General features: G+C 38.7%; 1 protein-coding gene across 2 annotated transcripts in view; it reads left to right on the forward strand.

Annotated features, from left to right (window-relative positions):
- mag (myelin associated glycoprotein) overlaps positions 1-20,814 on the forward strand; it is a 45,453-nt gene that overhangs the window by 16,216 nt on the left and 8,423 nt on the right. For both annotated transcript variants that reach the window (XM_076281232.1, XM_076281234.1), the window contains exon 7: positions 7,794-7,896. In XM_076281232.1, coding sequence (XP_076137347.1) covers positions 7,794-7,896 — 103 coding nt within the window. The remainder of the gene's footprint in view (positions 1-7,793; positions 7,897-20,814) is intronic.

Below are 20,814 nucleotides of genomic sequence, written 5' to 3' on the forward strand. Positions count from 1 at the left end.
AGACACCAAGGATGCATTGTTTTTCTGCTTGGAGTCTGCTATTATGTAACATTATGTCTATAGCCTACTCTTTCATGTAAAGTATTCCCCCTTAAAAGCAATCAGTTATCATGAAATCTCTAACAAGCACTGGCATAAATTGCACTAAAGTGAAAACATTGTCACATTATAGAGTTACAAGTATATTAAGGGGTAACCTCTTTTTAGCCCCTTTGTCCTAACTTTTAGATAAAAGAGTCCTCCTTCACTTTTATGGAGAGAAGTAACAATAAGATTATCAATAAGAATCGGTATCGATAAGCATTATCAGTATCGCTATTGGTATCAATAAAATCGGTGTGCAAACTCAACCCGTGGTTCCTATCTCATTATTTATTTACATGTATCTATTTGTCTATTTTCTTTTATTCCTGGTGGAAGAATCAATATGATGGAGAAATTCCAAATATTACAGCAGGGCTCTCCATCCTTTTTTCTCCTCTGAGAGCTACTAAGAACTGAGAAGTCGAAGTTGCACCCATTTTTGATACAAGGCCTCATGTCAGAAACTTGTGGATAGTGTGAGTAGTCAAGTTGTAGGACCATACAACATCGGACCATATAGTGTGAGAATATAAATCTTGGTTTTGGTTTTATTATATCGCCTGTCAACTAGGTTTAAACATGTACAGTTATCACAACCAGCTAGTTAAGTGTTTTGTTGTTATAATGTGGGGAGAAAAAACAAGTGAAGTGTTTAGGTAGGTGGTACAATTTCACATTTTGTGAGAAAGAATGGGTCTTGGAGCTTAGAGAATTCATTAGCTGGATTTCCTTTACAGCTTTGTGTAAAACTTAACCATTATTTCAATAACTCACAATTGTGAATGGCCGGTGTTTTCAGTGATGCAATGCGATTACATTACAGTTTTATCTTGCAATAGTCATTTCAGATAAATGTGACAAAAGATCTCCAAAAATCTGAAAAATGTTGACAGTTTATCTTTAGTTGCATCCACCAAAAAACATAGTATAGTAGCCTAGTTAAGGGGGTCAGAATGGAAAAATATCAAAAACTAAACCCTTATACTTGGCAGCAACAACATATGACAATTCTGGGTGGGCATAGTCCACATTTAACATTATTAAATGCTTGCATTTTGTTATTGCTTGGAGTAATGTCTTGCACCAATGTCCTCACTACCAACTATAAAAATAATGCTGTGTCTTCATTAGACCACATGACACACACACACATGTCCAACACACCACATTTTTTAATGTGTTTAGTGTCATGTGACTCCATTTCACTTTTGCAAAATAGTGCTATTCCGATAAGTCTGAAAAACATTCCCATGTGAGTGTAAAAACGTTTTTGCATGCACAGTTTAGATTTACACATTTTCAGGATAAATGAAAACCCGCCTATTGTTGAAGCTATCCATTGCATCTATAGAATAATCTTGCTGGTAAGCTTAGGTTGTGGTGCTTAACGTTTGGGCTTTGGTCAGGCATCAGATGGCCTTTGCTGTTTCTGGGGTAGAGAAATTTGTGAGAATTGCTAATAATGCAGTTAGGAAATGGCCTTGGGTGCCTTGTTTCTAAATACTATAGCACTGTATTGTAAAGGAATGTTGGAGTTACTAATGACCAGCTTGGTAGAGGAGTTTAAAGACTGTAGATGACCCTGCACAGTTTGAGGAACATTGCCCCTGTAGTGAAAACAGGGAGAAAGTGGGAAGTGGAATCCACGGGAAGCTGTTAAGCATGCTCAAGGCACACTGCAGTATAGGAAAATTGTTGGGCAGGTGCATAATGGAAGAGCAGAGTTTGGTCTGAGTACCAGATGGAAAGCATGGGGCAAGTCGACAACACAGGAGAATAGACAGATGGTAAACAAGCATTGTCATCAAACAAGAAGAACAAGTTAAACAATCAACAGTGGATGCTAACCATATAATATTCATTGTAGGGGCCACCAGTCAATGAGTTAGTGAAGATGGAGGTTGTTAACTATGTATAGGTCATGGTTCTTTAAGGCATATTTTGTCTGGTTGTAAAACTAGCCTATTCCAGGGTCGCTACAATACAGGATAACAGGATACAATAATGCAATACAGGAAGATGGGGCAAAACATGGGATTGGAAATTCATGATAGATGTCAGAAGGCAACTGTAATAGTATATTGCTTTGAGACTAGACTTTAAATTGTGAGTGTGAGTGTATTATCTACTTCATTTAGCAAACTACTCTTATAGGAATAGGAATAGGTTCAAGGATGCAGAACTGATAGCAGAATAAAGGGAATGCGACTGGCAATCAAACATAAGGCCAGCGAAGGTAGAATTTAGAGCAGGCATGTATGAAAGTATATTTGGCGGAAAACTCCTGAGCACATGTCAAGTCAAGTCAAGTCAGTTTTATTTTTAAAGCGCATTTAACATGCACAGAGTGCAACCCAAAGCGCTCCACAAACAAGACGCATAACAAAAAGACAAAAGATGCCGGATGGAGCGGTGTAGTCACCAGCGTGCCCATGACATCAACACATGACAAATACATTTAAAAAATAACAAACACAAAAAATGCCGGACGGAGCGGCGTAGTCACCAGCGTACCCGTGACACCAAGACATACAAGACAGACAACAAAACAAATAAACTAGGGCTGTCAAAATAACTGATTAATTTAGATGAATTAATTTGAGAAAAAATAACTGATTAAAAAAAATAATGGCCTGATGGTGTTGATAAAAATAAAGTATTGATTAAAATAGTGCAATGTTTGCAAGGAATTTGCATATCACCGGAGTTCATCAACTCTAAAGTCGCACATCAATGCAAAGAAATAGTGTTGACATTGAGGGAAGTGTTAATTTATTTTCATTGTGTCCCCTAGGTTATATCTGTGGCCTGAAATACCTTGTATGTGAAAAACAACTTCTTCCCGAAGCACTTTTGAATTTATCTCCTCAGCATATTAGGTCATATCATAGATTATTATGACCATTATTAAAATAATAATAAGAGTTTTTGAACTCTAATGTCACTAATGCTGATTATTCAATGGTTTATTTGAATTTAAAAATGTAAAATACTTTCACAGCAAAAATGATATATGCGATTAATTTAGATTAATTAATCACAGAGTATGTAATTAATTCGATTATTTTTCTTAATTGATTGACAGCCCTAAAATAAACAAATAAAAAGTAAAAAAAAAGAACAATAGATTTTGTACTTGTAGCCAAAAGACACAAAATTTGAAGTCACAGATATATTTTTCTAACCTGACCCTAGCCAGATGAATGTCGTTCCGCTTAGCTCCGCCTAGCTTCACTCACATCCATCTGGGACCTCTTCCATTGAGAGTGATTTCTGCAACCGACTTTATGGTTCAGCCAATCAGGACGCAGGGCGGGAGTTTCATAGATGTGACATAGCGTAGAAGCGACTGTGAGACTGTTATCAGCGTCACGGGTTGGCTTCGATGTGAGTGGTTGAAGTAGCACGTCAATAGATGACGGACAAGTGGCTTATTCAATCATATGCAAGCATTTTTTGATTAGGCCCAGCCCTCTGAAGCAACACTTCAATGGATCGGTTCCAGATGGATGAGTGGAGCTAGGCAGAGCGAAATTCATCTGGCTAGGGTCAGGTTAATATTTTTCTATTCTGCAGACACAACACAGCAGTTGCAACTTCACAAATCCTTAAGTATAGGTGAGCAAATGTGTTTTGCACCAAATATACTGTGGTGATTGTAGCCAAATTGTGAGCATAGGATGTTTTTAATTTGTAATCTGTGCCATGGGGTTTGTGCACCAGTACTGAAGGATTTGTGAAGTTGGACCTACTTTATTGTGTCTGCAGGATTTGTACCTAATATACCTCCATAGTTTGTGGAGGCGGGCTAAAAAACAGCCCCACACCATGATGCTTCCACCTCCAAACTTCGCTGTTGGTATACAAGTATTTTAAGTGTGATGTACAATGCTATTTCTCCTCCAAACATGGCGTGTTGTATGACAGCCAAAATGTTAAATTTTGCTCTTGTCTGACCAGACTACATTCTCTGATTCTCTGATTATTTCATAGGCTTGTCCAGATAGTGTGTAGCAAACTTTAAACATGCTTTGACATGCCTTTTATTTAGTAATGGAGTCTTGCAGGGTGAGCATGCATAGAGGTTGTGGCAGTGGAGTGCATTGCCTATTATTTTCTCTGTAACAATTGCTTCCAAGTCTTTCTGAGACTTGGTCTTTGGCTCTTGGGCTACTCTTCCTTCTGACTCCCTGGTCAGAAATCTTGCAAGGTGTTCCTGGGCGTGGCTGTTTGCTGATGGAATGATGTTCCTTCCACTTGCAGATAATGGCCCTAATGGTGCTTATTGGAAAATTCTCAAGTTTTGAAATACATCTGTATCCAATTCCATTGATATGTTTTGCAACAATAAGGTTGCGGAAATCTTGGGAGAGCTCTTTGCTTTTACCCGTCATGGGATGTTTCTTCTCATCTCTCTCAATCTATAATTACTATACAGATTTCAGCTGGTTCCTTGCCTTTCCTTGCCTTAGTGTTCTGCTTTTTCTAAGTGTCTTCAATGTTTTTTTCGTGTCTCATTTCACTTAATTATACATAACTTGCTTATGGACTTTAATGTTGTGAATTCTTTATATTTGTGGATTTGCAGAGTTTATACTAATGTCTTGTCGCCTGATGTAGCCATACTGAATTCTATTTAGAATTTGCGTGTGATAATGAATGATTGGGGTGTGAATAAGGGGTGCTTTTCAACTGATACAGGGGGAAAAATGCCTCTGCACTCAGTTGGATAGACCTTACCAGTGACGGACTGGGATTAAAAAACGGCCCTGGCATTTTCACCAGCCAGCGGCCCACACGGGGACGCGCATGTACGCGCGTGCATGTGCCCGCAACACACAGATATAACTTCACATGCACGGACATAACACGTTTGTAGCCCCATTGGTGATGAACTCTAACGTTAATATGCATAAAGACTGAACCAAGAACATGGATATATCAATGCACAACTCCAAAAAAATGAATGCAATATGAAATATGAAAATGAAAAAAGAAAAGCCTAGAATACATGGATTTCTATGCAACGTCACGAAAACATGCGTGCGCAAGAGCAGAAAGCACCATAGAACAGCATAGAGCAGTGCTCTCCATGAAAATAACAAAATTAGTTTTTGTGCTGAAAACTGCACCAATTCGAAATCACGATGGTTAGAGAATGTTCAATATGTTCAATATCCCTAAAGGAATGCATGTCTTCGCCAAAAAGGACAAAATACGATGTTAATGCAAATGAACGGCAAACTCTGAAATATAGCCTGAAATGAGATGTTATTATCATTGAGACAACAGGGGACCAGGGGTATATAAAACATTCCGATTGTAGCCTACAGCAGCCGACTATTTAAGTCAAGTTTATAACGTTGTGGCACCAAGCGTCTTCTGCCCCACGGCTGCAGCGCGAATGTAGTTTTGTTGGTAAACGGTAAACCCATCAGAGCAGCCGCTCCACAAACGTGTCTTAATTAACGTCATGCAGTTAACAAGGTGCGAAGGAGCTTGCTCTTCTCCGCAACCCTGTCTATCACGTCATCAGCATCCAAGTTCATTATAGGACCTCTTTCTCCGTCGCCATCAGCATAAAGACCTCCAAATTATCCTGTGACAATCGTGTCCTTAGGCGATTCTTGATGAATTTAAGAGTGTACTTTGGAGTAGGTAAGACTGTCTTTAGTGGCAGGCTAGCACATACCGTTGACTTGCGCTAGCCTAGCACCTGCGAACTCTGCAATTAGAAGGACTGGATGAAACGTGTTGAAAACGGTCTCCACTGATAAATATCACACTTGCTTACTTGGAAATGAGGTCTTATGTCCAAAATCCTGAACCACCCCTTTAAGGGACAGTGAGCGAGAGAGGTTTCCTGTCCTCGCTGCATGTGCACTAAAAGTGAGTGCCTTTTTTGGATCCACTTACCCCTGTGATGACGTTTTCAGCTTTATGAAAATAATCAAATTACAGTAAAGGAGCCACCTAGATAGATAGATAGATAGATAGATAGATAGATAGATACTTTATTGATCCCCAAGGGGAAATTCAAGAACCTTACTGACAGATCTCATAGACTGCCTCCAGGCTGGCTGTCTATAGCTTTGAAATGAGAGAGTTATCACCAAAGCCACTGATACAATTGGTTGTGACCTCCCTCCAGTCCACACTCTGTACTCTAAGTGCACCCTAAACTTCGCTTCCAAAATAATTAAAAGTCCATCTCATCCAAACCACCAGCCTCCAGCCTCTCCCTTCTGAAAGATGCTACAGAAGACCACACATTTCCATGATAGCTTTTCCCCTTCAGCAATAAGGCAGCAATTTTGTTTTTAATTAATGAATTAATTCATTCATTCATTCATTCATTTTTAAAAAAAAAATTGTATTACTTTCTTTTCTTCGTCACTGGATTGCGCTTAATCTTTCTATAACAAAAAAATACCACCAACATTGTTGTGTGACAATAAAGTATCTATTTATCTATCCATCTATCTATCTATCTATCTATCTATCTATCTATCTACATATCTATCTATATATCTATCTATCCATCTATGTGCCAATCTACAAAGCACTCACTGACAGTATTCAGTCATAACCATCACACTGACTTATGTGAACATTACTGCAAAGGTTTGACTTTTGTTGGTATTGTAAATGTGATGCTGAATAAGATGGGACATACAACTGCAATACAACTTAACTAGTTTCAGGACATATTGGCACACATTACAGTTCTGCTTTATTAAAAAGTAAATGTAGTAACTTACATGAAGCAAGTTGATAAGCATCATAGTTAACTATCACAGTGACAGTATACTGTATATGATCTGCTCATTTGTAAAATGTGTTGATTTATTTTGTCTCTGGGTGTGCTCTGCCCACACCAGCCCCAAATAGACACACCCCAATTAGCAAGCACTGTGATCCTATGTAGAGAAAAAGGCGTGAATTCTGTTAAAATAACATTCCTGCTAGTTAAATCAAGATAGAGCACTTCAGAACATGACTGTCCCCAACAACAGTTGGACATCACGAACATAAAACCATAGAAGTGCATGGCTAGTAATCTCTACATGTAAATTCCAATGTAATTTTTTGATTGGCCATTTTTCCTAAACTGACAATTCAATATCAAATGTGTTCCTTTTTGACATAATATTTAATTGATTTCAGGTAAGAACATGACTGTGATGGATAACTAAAAGCTCTGCTTTTTACAGTGTATTTCATGTGTACACTGCAATGTCTAGAATTAATACTTGAATAATCTCTCAAAATTCTTGAGGTTATTACTGAAATGTAAATAGTTACGTTTATAATTAAATTGATGTTACAAATTTACAGTAATGATTAAGGCTGTACATATAGACTGTATTAATGTATTTCAGGTATTATTAATCTAGCAGTATTGGAAGCCACATATACTAGACATAAAGATAAAAACATTCTGAACAAATTATATGGCTTCTAAAGTGAACTGGCAGTTAACACTGAGTGCATTAAACACTCTCCTTGTAATTTGTTTTCCTGAAGAAAATCGATTATGCTTTCTCTATATTCAAAAACAATATCCATTAATAATAAGGGGCCCAGTAGTAAGACTGGTGATATAATATATTGTTTTAAAGTGACAAATGATCAAGCTAATTGTGGTTCCTAGACATAGAGAGAGTCACAAAGAAACAGTGTCTGACCATATGGCACATGTCCCCCAGAGAGAATGGCAACCCTGGGCAGGACCTGGTTTCTAAACTGGAGAATCCATCAATGTTCTACAGCGCAGTCAAGAAGGACAAACACAGTCTCAGGAAGAAAGTGGTGAGAAATATTATAACTATGATGATGCATATGGAATGAGTACAAGTAATAACAGTCATTTGTGTTAAATATTGACTTTTTCTTCACTTATGTGGTGTTCATGCATTCCATTTTCACCTCTCTACTGCCAACTGGAGTCATTTTTTTATTCACTGGCAGTTAATTGATTTTCTTCATGTGATAAATAACTGGGCCACATCATGTGTACACAGTACATTATACTATTCCTAATCCCATAAGTATCGATAACAAATGAAAAATGTGCAGGAAAAAGGTATACTAAAACATGCTAGGAACAGCAACATAGATAGAGAAAATAACAATATAATGAATTACAATGGAAACCCCATCAAAATATTTATTAATCATTTTATTGCCTACATGGATGTCATTGTCGCCTACTGGTTCCTTCTGTTCCCTTCAGGACTTTTGGGCTTTATTAGTAGCATACCTTGGGGTTTTACAGCATCCCTGTAAGACTATGATTAAATAATCTCAATCATTACTGTGCATCATTGTGCAGAAAGGGTACAGTATTCACGTTCAATTTGATTCTGAAAATATGTGAAAACAATGGTCGCTCATTTAATTCACTGATTCCTTTTAGTTGCTGTAATGTCCTTCAGTGTGAGTCTGTGTATAGGCTTCAGAATAGATGTGTAAACGCCTCCCGGAAGGCAGAAGAGACCTGTAACGCCTCCCGGAGGGGAATGGGGTGAACAGTCTGTGGTTGGGGTGAGAACAGTCTTTGATGATGTTGGGGGCCTTACGCAAGCAGCGCTTGCCCTGGATGGCCTCGGTGGAGAGGAGTAAGGAACCGGTGATGAGATGGGGAGTTTTCACCACCCTCTGCAGTGCTTTTCGGTCGTATTCTGGTGTAACCTCCATGTTTCAATCTCTAGTGTTTGAGCAGCTGACCACTGACTTCACATCCAAACAAACACAACTTACATGTCCAGTCCATTGCTCTGCATTTTCAGTTTTCCAACTGCAAAAAGAGAAAGAGGGCAAAATTGTTATCAATATGCATCTATTGGCCATGTTTAACTAAAACAGCTGTTATCAGTGAATTCGAGAGGCAATGTTGAATACGTTTGTCACATTACATGATAATTTAACTTATTCCTCCAGAGACTTAATTATAACTAAAAATATCATGATTTGGCAAAGTTGCACGTGTGCATTACATTTGTACTTAACGGTTATGCAAATGTAAGGCTAATGATGTGAGCGAGGCACCAAAGCTACTGAGAAAAGACATACATAAGATGGACATTTTACAGAATTAATAGGCCTATGCAGACATCAAAAATGCTCTAGACTTGAAATGTTAACGCTAAAAACAATCGCCTTTAAGTAAGGTGCACCATTTAAGTTACGTTGGAATTATATGAGCCATTTTGCACCTCAATAATGGCATGTTTGTAGAATTGAAAGCGTTCAAATTCCACTGCAGCCTTTTGCTAAATCACAACGAAAATTTTTAGATAAAAGACAATGGCGGTAACACTCCATAATAAGGTGCCATAATAAATAGCAAACTAGTAATTACCTAACCCTTTGTTAATATTTGTTAATTGTTACTAAAATATCTATTTGGCACAAGTTAATAGTTTTTTCATCATTAATTAAATATTAGTTGTTTGCATAAAATCTGTAAGTTAATGTTTTAGCAAATCTATTAACTAATATTGTATTAATATTATGTTAACTACATATATTTTTTGGCACTAATTAACAGTTATTTCTTACATCATTTAAATATTAAATGTTTATTTACAAACTATATGCTAATATAAAATTGAATGACATATTATTATTTATCTAGCTTTTCTGATTAGCTTTGTGGAGAATTTATGGAATTTATGGTTTATGGCTTTATGGTCTTGTGGGGTGTATAAGGCACCCTACTGCCAGTCGTTGGTTGTGTGAGAGTTTGCGCTCCTCTTCTTCCACTTCATCCTTATTGGATACCTTTGTGGTTTGCTGTCCTGTAATTGGTGACTCTCTGTCTAGTCTGTGAAAATAGTGTACTCTTTGCCTTTGGAAGTACTATTTGGTTGTTGCTTGAATTTGGTGAAATTCAGGGGAGGGGGGTGTAACAGAGTTAGAAATGTAGTTTAGTGTTTGTATGTGATTTTCGCCGTAATTAAGCAGCTTTATTGAGATTGGTGTTTTGAAGCCCCCTTTGGAGAAACGCTATACTGCAGCTCTGCTGCGTTTTGTCCTTGTATTGTTGCCATAGCCGATCAGAAGCGGTATGCCTTGCATTGCGTAGGTTGACTGTATAAAGCACTCCCCACTTTGTTTTAATTTTGTAACTGTAAAATGTTGTTTGAGTTGAAAACTTTGATATACCACCTGTATTATGTTACTTTACATGTATTGTTAAGATTTGGGTGCAATTCTAGCAACTTAGAGAACGTTTATTAATGTTTTCATTATGACCACGAGTTCATACACATTGAGTCTAACGTGACTACCTGTAAACTCCGCTAGCAACTTTCCATGCATTCAGTGTAGTTTAGCTTACTGTGCATGGAAAGTGCAATTCAGTCTAGCAGGAAATGAATGTACATTTAGTGTAGCATTATGTTTATGCATTACCTCCGTATGGTCTACGTCTGTGAGTGTTTAGTGAGTCTCAGAATATTAATAAACTCGTTCTGTGCACCTGAACATTCCATGTCTCCCTTGGGCTGACAGTGATGGTGTAGGAATGATGCATGTAATATAACCCATTCAACTACTTGTTGTTTTGTTTTAACTTTTCCTAAAGGAATAAATGTGATAAGCCAGTTTTGATCTCAGTCCCTTCACCGTGTGACTAGTTATATATTACTAATTAAGCTTAACCAACTTTATTATAATGGTCCCCCATACTGATAGTTATATATTACTAATATATTAATTAAGCTCAACCAACTTTATTATAAGGGGCCCCACGCTTATAGCTGTATACTACTAATATATTAATTAAGCTTAACCAACTTTATTGCAAGCGGTTCCGGCGCTGACAAGAGTGGCAGCATGTCAAGGTAGCTTCGTGTTTTTTTCTTGAATTTTCCCTTGGGAATCAATAAAGTATCTATCTATCCATCTATTGTAAGGGTCCTATGGAGAGCGGTTCATATTGGGATAGGCAGAAGCACAGTTTAATAACAATTAGTTAAATAATAATAAGTCATTAACTTTTCTATTAACATATAATTTGCAAATAAACATTTAACATTTAAATGATGTAAGAAATAACTGTTAATTAGTGCCAAAAAGACATTTAGTTAACTATTAACACATATTAATACAATATTAGTTAATAGATTTGCTAAAACATTAACATACAGATTTTATGCAAACAACTAATATTTAATTAATGATGAAAAAACTATTAACTTGTGCCAAATAGATATGTTAGTAACAATTTAACAAAGGGTTAGGTAATTACTAGTTTGCTATTTATTATGGCACCTTATTATGGAGTGTTACCGAAAATGGCTAATTTTCTCAGTCAGTAACGTTATAAATTATCCAAATTGTTTTAGCAATACAGTAGGAATATCGATGTAAACCATACATGGTTTAATCTTTAACTTTGCATGCTAGCAAGGGCTTTCTCTTGGCTAACGTTACAACTAAACGTCATTAAGGCAGCTCACGAAGATAACTGCTATTGGCAAATTTATACAGCCTAGACACCAGATGCCACCACTTCCTCATAACTTCGATAACAAAAAAATACCAAAGGGCTTAAATGCCTAGAATATTTATTTTCTGCTCTGCATGGTCTGCTCGAATATCAGTTAGCTGCTAACTGTTAGCTCATATGTCGGTTACTTAGCAAGTTGATGAAATGAAACTGAATGGGCAGTTTTGCACAAATGCTGTTAGTTCAACCTATACTATAAACATTTTACACATTAATACATACTGTAAACTTACCGGACAGAGCAAGTCACTGGTGAAGCCAAGTTACACTTCCGTCCCAAAAGTCAGCTAGCATCTACACACCGTTGTGAAAGGTGAACACTGCTGACCTTTAGCCTGACGAGCCAGACCCACATAAAATGTAGGGTCTGGGCACTCACCGTTCGCAGTGCTCAGTCCGAGGGGCGGAATAATCAGTTGTCTTTCAAATTCCCTCTGCACGCAATAGGACAGTGGCAGCACTATGAGTCCCATGCGTTTCCCACCAGCGGAGCTAGTTGGCTAGTTCAAACGTTTGCCAACTTAATAAAAGCTTAACTCGTGTCACACTGTTTGCCAACAGCAACATCCATCTTATTTGTTTTCAAGTAACAGGGAATTCAAGCCAAACCGTTGCAACTCTGCCATCAATCATTATGTTAAGCCCACCTAATGACTCTATACACGATTTCATTGGCCTGATTGAGTTTCGATTTCTGGAGCTCACAAGCCAACGGAGAGTTGCTAGACTAGCCCTGGCAGCAAATGTAATTTGCTGCCGCTAGGGGCGCGTCCAGATTTCTAGGCTAGCTGACCTTGGTTGTGGAATGCAGAATGCTCCCTCTGCTGACTGTATCGCACTTGTGCACTTGAGTTGTGCTTACTCGTGTATCTCAAGTTTTAGACCCCATCGATGCAAGTTCGGCACATTACTAATGTTACTCTGTCATGTCTTGACCCTAAGTCAGGGCTTGAAAGCTTGCATGTACATATGCAGTCAATGCACACAGTCTGTACAGATTTAAAATTTTGATGCTGTACAGTCCATTCGGACTTAAAGTGTGGTGTGTTGCACTGGTGTCTTACACAGAGGAATCACAGATGATCTTAATGGTAATATAACTGAAGTCATCAAAAAGAAGAAAAAGATTCCGATTCCTTTATTCCGATGACTAAAAATCATCGACATTTGTGTCAGACTGCTTCCACAAAAGTATACTTCCAGCGTTACACTGTGCGTAACAAAGCTCCATCAACACCTCTCACATCTGGAAACACTCCAGTCCCCCTCGACATCCCCCACTCACAAGTCTATTTCTAACAGTCAGCTGAAGGTGCAGCTAGAGAGCTAGAGCTCCAGAGCAAAGCTGCAGGTCTTTGATTGCATCAATGACAGGGTCCTGGTTGCTTGCCGGATTCCACAGCATCTTTTTAACCTTTAACCTGAGCCAGAAGATGGTTCAAGTAAGTCCTGCGGACATCTTTACTTGGTCCTGTGTCAAAAAATTCTCCATCTGCTCTCGATGACCATAGACTGGTTGCCTGGTTGCTCTTATGTGACTAACTGCGGGTTACTGCATCAAATTTTGGGGAGTCAGTTAGTTTACTGATCCAATGTTGTTAAACTAGATGTACCGCAGAGCGGTACAATATATGACCGCCGCCCAGTCCAGCACATTTTTTCCACGAAAAGAAATCACGCTGAAAGGCCTATATGATTCTAACTGTCTCACTAAATTGCATTATCCACACTCAATTCTCACTGGTATCTGCTAGACAACAAGTACCAAAACATGATTAGTTCATAGATTTCACATGTAAAATTCATTTTATACAACCCCACCTCCATCTTGCCTGTTCATAATTCTGAGAAATTCTTGATTGTTTTTGTTATGTTTATGTTATGTGTGTGGGTGTGTGTGTGTGTGTGTGTGTGTGTGTGTGTGTGCGTGCTTGTGTGTGTGCCTGTGCATGCAAGCGTACATATGTCTACTGTGTGAGTATGTGTCATACGTATGATTACTGTGAATGTATGTGTGTGTGTGTGTATATCTGTTTGTGCACATGTGTGCACATGAAATGGGTTAACATGACCCCTGGAGGCAAACATACGGAAAAAAATGGTCATCCTAGGCCCTACAGTTCTCAAGATATTCACAGAGAACTGTGTCTGCCCTACCCTCCTTTCGGGGGGTCCAGTCCAGCGGGGGGGCTACAGATCAAAACGAAAAATGACGGTTCCATGCTATCCATGTGGGGGTACATGCCCACCAAGTTTTGTGTACCCCGGTCTTTCAGTGTCCCACCAATCCTTGTTGGTGTACGTCACTAAATGTACACATAAATTATTTTATTGTAAGGCCCCCCATGAACGAAAGTACACAAAACTTGGCATGCATTTGGAGGGTGTCATAATGATCCTACACTTTTAATTTCGTGCAGTTTTAACCTTGTCAGCCAGAGATATTGTGATGAAAACACCTAATTTTTTGCTTTTTAATTTTTAACTAGGTTAACTATACATGAAATAACTGGTAATGGGATGGGTTGACATGCCCCCTTAAGACCAACATACATAAAAAAGGTGGACCTCCTAGGCCCTACGGTTCTCGAGATATTCACAGAAAACTGTCTCCGGCCACCTACAGGCCAGTTGGTGTATAGTAACATAAATTAATTTATTGTGTGGCCCCCCATGAACAGAATTCCACAAAACTTGGCGTGCATACAGATGGTGTCATAATGATCCTACACTTCAAATTTCGTGCAGTTTGGTCATGTTAGGTCACAGATACCTTCAATTACAACACCTCATTTTTACTTTTTTGTGTTTAACTAGGTGGCGCTATACATGAAATGAGTGGTTATATAAAAAAGGTGGACCTCCTAGACCCTACGGTTTTTGAGATATTCACAGAAAACTGTGTCTGCCCTACCCTCCTTTCGGGGGGTCCAGTCCAGCGGGGGGGCCACAGATCAAAACGAAAAACGATGGTTCCATGCTATCCATGTGGGGTTACATGTCCACCAAGTTTCGTGCACCCCGGTCTTTCAGTGTCCCGGGAATCATTGACAGAAATTTGGGCATGCGAAAAAGAAAAAAAAAAAAAAAATATCTGACTAAACCTATATGACCGCCGCTTTGCTGCGCGGCGGTCATAATAACTATGTCCACGCGTACGGGGGTTTGAAACGGAGATTGTTCCTTCGTATTGCAAAATAATCAACAAATAAACATCAAATATGTTCTTAATATCCCTTGTAGGACTAGGCCATCATGCTAACCAATTGATGATAACGTGTTAACCATATGCCGTTATGGGTCCGTGTATGATTCACTCATTTGAGAATCAAAAATCAAAAAATTACTTGTTATTTCATTATTTGTGATACAAACAAACAAATAATGCTTTATTTTTCAAACTTTTGATTTCATGGTCAGAAACAGATTTTGATATTTATTTTTTCTGATTGCTGTGACCTGGAAATAATTTATGGACTTCCATTGCCAGCTGCTGCTTCTGTTTTGTAGTGTTAAATTAGACTACCAGTCCGATTGTAATTTTACCATACACACAATTTAACCTTAAGACAATGGCAATATTTAAATGTCCACTCGGACAGGGTTGCATTTCCCAAAACCATAATTCAAGAAAGATTCTTGAAAGATTGGAGTCTTTTAACTAATGCCCCCCATTCATGATTTAATCAAAAGACTACAATCTTTCAAGAATCTTTCCCAAATCTCATCAAAGTTGTTTGGTGTAAGGAGGCCATTAGTTGGTTGGCAATGGGAAATAGGAATGGGAAAGTAGTAGAGTTTTAAGTCACAGACTATGATTTTGCAATGACTAGGGATCTTGCAGGGTCACTATTTACAAGACTGCAACAAGATTCCTTTAAATTATCACCCATCGTGCAATAGATAAACAAGAACTGAAAATTATAGCCTACTAAACTCAAAGTCATATTTTCGTGTTTCTGCAGCATTGTTTCATGCGTGACATCCCTAACCGATATAGAGTTGTTCTGTCACGTGGAAGAGCCGACTAAATATGTATTAGAAATTACAAATATTATAAGAATAACAAATAATTATAGGCTACAGCTGTTGCCTATACTTTGCCTCTTCCTGTTTGGTGTTGGAGAGAGGTCACTATTGGTTTTTAAAGTTCACATCACTATTTGCCAGAGGCGGATAGAGTACACAGCTTCATTACTTGAGTAAAAGTACAGATACCCTTTGCTAAATTTTACTCAAGTACAAGTAAAAGTACAACAGTCAGATGTCTACTTAAGTAAAAGTACTGAAGTACTTGTTTTTAAAAGTACTTGAGTATCAAGAGTACAAGAGTAGCCTACATTTTCTAAATATTGCATTACTACTGCCACAGTTTACATTTACAGAAACGTCCTACATGGAGTTATGAAAAATGTTAATGTTAATACCTTGGAGAATGTAAAAGGAATTGAAAGTAAAATCAAGTAAATTTCATCTTTTTACCATGTTGCCAGGGATGGGCAGTATTTCTAATACATGTATTTAAAATACGTATTTCAAATACAAAATACTATTTTGTAATTGAAACACTTGAAGTGAAAACTATCATTAACTTGTTCAGAAACAGGTTGGCACATTCCCACGATGGACCTGCTGCGTCTTCATCCATTGTTTCGTCCATGGTTTCATCTCATATCTAAATCTGACCATGGAGTTGACTTTGGCGGAAAGCTGAAAGGTGATTGCTGATAGGCTGTCCCAATCAGTGGCGCCTGCACAATCCAATCACGTTTGAGAGGGAAACAACAAATTGGCAGTGAGGACTGGCAGTGTCTCTTCAGTCTCTCAACCCAGAGACAAACAAAGTTCAGGGTGGTATATTTGTCCCCTTCCAGTTCTCTCTGGGCGTTGTAAAAGGGCTCCAAAAAGGTGACCATGAAGCTCAGAATGTCAGGCTCAATGATGTGCTCTCTCTCACCGCGGGTCTCCAGCTTCTCTTGCAGCTTTGATAGGTCCTGCACTGACTTGAGTGTCAGGTAAACTGTGCTGAATCTGGTCTCCACCATCTGTAGAACTGTCTTCGATAGCTGTGCAGCCAGTCCTGATTGTTTAACATATCTCACCAGCCCCTTAGCTGCAGAGATGACCTCTCCGATATCGGGAGCGTTTTCGGCCAATACGTCTAGATGCAGACCAGTATAAGTATACTCTTTTGATCCCGTGAGGGAAAGCCTCTGCATTTATCCCAATGCGTGAATTAGTGAAACACACTCAGCACACAGTGAACACATAGTGAGCTAAAGCACACACTAATCCCGGCGCAGTGAGCTGTCTGCTACAACAGCGGCGCTCGGGGAGCAGTGAGGGGTTAGGTGCCTTGCTCAAGGGCACTTCAGCCGTTCCTACTGGTCGGGGTTCGAACCGGCAACCCTCCGGTTACATGTCCGAAACGCTAACCAGTAGGCCACGGCTGCCCATGGCGAAGTACGGCCTCTTGTAAGACTCCAGGGCTTTGATTATGTTGCTGCCTTCATCTGTCACCCATACTATACGGTTCAGGGAGCTGAGGTCAAGGCCGAATTTTGCTGACTAGCAGGCGCACTATCTCGCGTCTTTTCCATATTTTTTCCAGTTTTAGCTTCCTCCACCGGAAAGACCGCAGTGGTGAGAGTTTTGCCAATTAATGTGAAGTCAGCGTCTGTGTAATGGCACGTAATGGCTATGTAGCTGAGCTTTCTGTAATCGTCAGTCCACATGTCCGTGCTCATCCCAACATCTCCACTTTTTAAAGCATCTTTGAGATTCTCAATAAAAGCTGCACCAACACTGATAAGTTCTTGAGCTAGGCCTTGAAAGCCCAACATGACAACATGAAATGCCCTAATGTCTCTGCAGCAAAACTCTACACATTTTTCTGTAACAGCTTGCTTCGTTCTCAGCGGTATGTTTTTGGTAGTAGTGAATAAGGACATTAAAGGCTGACTCTCATCTTTCTTACAGACAGGCCTTCTTCATATGCCTATTCAGTGATGAGGTCCCCGTTTTTTTGCTGTCGTATGCTAGGAGCAAGCTGCACTTAGAACACTCCACAAAGCCGACACGCATTTTGTCACTGTCGACAACTAATTTGAAGTAGCTCCATACTTTGTATTTCCCTTTACATTTGGCCAAACTTACCTCACCCAATATAATTTTTTTCCTCACGTCAGAAGGCTCCATTTTGCAGGCCTATTACATTGGTAAACTACACAGCGCTGCAGGTCAAGTGCAAGCGGACGAGTGGGGGAGATCACTTTGCCAACTGTTTCCCAAAACCATTGTAGCTTAAGAGCGTCGTGAAAACATTTGTAGATGTATGAGTGATCCAGATTTCTCGTAACTAGCTAAGAGCGTCTTAACAGGTACTTCTCACAGAGGTCACCAGCAGGACATACACGGAAATTACAACTTAGAAAATAATTATCCAACTAATGTTTCCATTCTTTATTGTATTTACTTGATGAATCCTATTTTAGCTTGCAAAAGAGCATAGCCTACATTTAATGGTCATAATAATGTGATTAAAGTCAACAATGCAATTAAGTTATATAAAAAAAAAAAAAAAAAAAAAATATATATATATATATATATATATATAGGTATGCCTATATGAGCGATGTCCGCCGTGTTACTCTAGGCCTACTGTTTTCTCCCTTTCATTTCAAACTGTGACCAACGCCAGTCTCCCTTTTCTGCAGAACACATACAAAATAATAATAAAAAACGTGCCCTGAATTGGAAGTTTTTACAATCTTTAAATGCCGTAAATCCTCAAATTATGGCCGGGTTCTATTATTTACTTCGGCTGCACAAAGCACAGGGCTTTATTTGGGGCAGGCTTAATCGAGGCAGGCCTTTATTTCTTCGTTTTATTGTGAGGCATGCGTTTCGTTTGGAGCGGCATACCAGCGGTAGGCTATCAAAAGCATACGATTTTCGGTTTGGTTTGGGATTTCATTTATTTTTGGACTGTTTGATTATATTGCTAAATGTTGTGACTGATAGGCACTGAAATCTGGGGGGTATTTGATGGTTCACTATTGCGTTTCATGTAGTTCAAGGAGTGTCGGGATTTCCACCCGCTGTGTTTATTGCGAGACAGGTAGTTGCTTTAATTCATTAATTGAACGTGCGCTGTGCTATAATGGAAACCTTAATGCATATAGCCAAGTAGGCCTCGCCTGTGCCTATGGTAGCCTACATTTTTGATTGAAACCTTTATTTTAATTCTCGGAAAGTACATTGAGGGCAGTCCTCTTTTACAATAAAATAAATGTAAAAAACATGACTAACCACATAGTTCAACCAGTAAGCATATACATATAATATATAATCAATATCAATATACATTTATATACATACACAAACATACATACATAAAAAAATATGTATATATACACATATACATATACACACATACATACATACACATACACACACATATAAACAACAAACAAAACATTTATGTTTAAAAAATATAAATATCCATACATAAATACACATTAAAATATCAAGAGAAACAATTACAGGACGGGGTAGGGAGAATTAAAGTCTTGAATTGATCATAAGAAATTAGAGATTCAAGCTTAATCCTTGGACACATCCTTGGACTAGATTCCAGGATGAAGGGGCATATAAGCAGAAAGCTAGCTTCCCCAGCTCAGTACGAACAATAGGAGCTGTGAGTTGAAGATAACTGTTAGAGCGAGTGTGATGGAGACCCAATAGGAGCTGTGAGTTGAAGATAACTGTTAGAGCGAGTGTGATGGAGACCTGATTGCCAGTTTAACAGAGAGGATAAGTATGATGGGAGTTTACCTATGATAGCTTTATAGATGAACAGAACCCAGTGTCTAAAGCGCCTCTCAGAGAGAGATGGCCGCCCAATTTTATTATACAGGATGCAATGGTGGGTATCATAGGTTGCACCAGTTACAAACCTGATTGCAGTATGGTATACTGTGTCAAGGCTTTTAAGAGCAGAGATGGGGGCATTCTTGTACAGTATATCACCGTAATTTAGCACAGGCATAAAAACAGCTTCATATACTGTACAGTATCGTCGGCATAGAGATTAACATGACAGTTATTGAGGAAAGATGTGATGTCATTAATGTAGATGGTAAAAAGGACAGGTCCTAAGACAGAGCCCTGTGGGACACCCTTTGTTAGAAGCAGGAAGACTGCTCCTGACTTTACACATTGGAATCTCTTGTTAAGGTAACTGTGAAACCAGTTGCAGGCATTAGAGTCAAACACAATGGCATTTCATTTTTGTAAGAGTAAATTGTGATCCACAGTATCAAAAGCTTTGGAAAGATCAACAAAAAGTGCAGCACAGTGCCTCCTACTATCCAGAGCAGATATAATTTCATTGATGATCAGGGTCGCAGCTGTGATTGTACTATGTTGCACTCTGAAACCGGATTGATGTGGCTCTAATAAACTGTATTTTGAAAGGAATGATTTCAATTGGTTGTTAACTAGTGACTCTATAATTTTGATAAGCAGGGTAATTTGGAGATTGGACGGTAATTATTTAGATCATCCTTGACCCCACTTTTATGTAGAGGTGTTATATGGGCCATTTTCCAAACTGAGGGAAATGTACTAGTAGAAATAGAAAGGTTAAAGATATGAGTTAGCTGCTCAGTGATGAGGGGAGCAGATAGCTTTAATAGAAAAGGATCTAAATTATTCTCACCAGTGGAGCTCCTAGGGTTCAAAGCATTGAGTGCCCTAAGTACTTCAACAGAGGTCAGGGCCGGAGTGGGGCCACTTTTCAGCCCGGGAGTTTCAGGCCCAAGACCGGCCCATGTTTTCCATTATTTTCAGTGGTCGACTGGTTGATCTGCTGCTCAGAGGCTACAATTTTTATTGCATAGGCCTACACAGATCATGCTTCAGTTTTGTTATCAATATTTGCATACTGCAAAGTCTATGAATCGGATACAAAAGGCTAATTTTAAAGTAATTTAATATGTTATGGTTATGGTTATGGTTATGGATTTAGCAGACGCCTTTGTCCAAAGCGACACATAAATACAAAACAACATAATAATATTTAAAATTGAACAGGGAACAGATGTAGGTCAATGTAGGTCAAATATAGTAAGGAGAATAGTTGTAGTACACAATAATATCAATTCAATCAATAGCCTAATAAAAAAGCAATGTAAAAAAGGGGAAAGGCA

The sequence above is a fragment of the Alosa pseudoharengus genome, unplaced genomic scaffold (assembly GCF_046254945.1).
Source record: "Alosa pseudoharengus isolate Yale_2024_CS ecotype anadromous, Long Island Sound unplaced genomic scaffold, YU_APseudo_1.1 YU_APseudo_1.1_scf_12, whole genome shotgun sequence".
NCBI lineage: Eukaryota > Metazoa > Chordata > Actinopteri > Clupeiformes > Clupeidae > Alosa > Alosa pseudoharengus.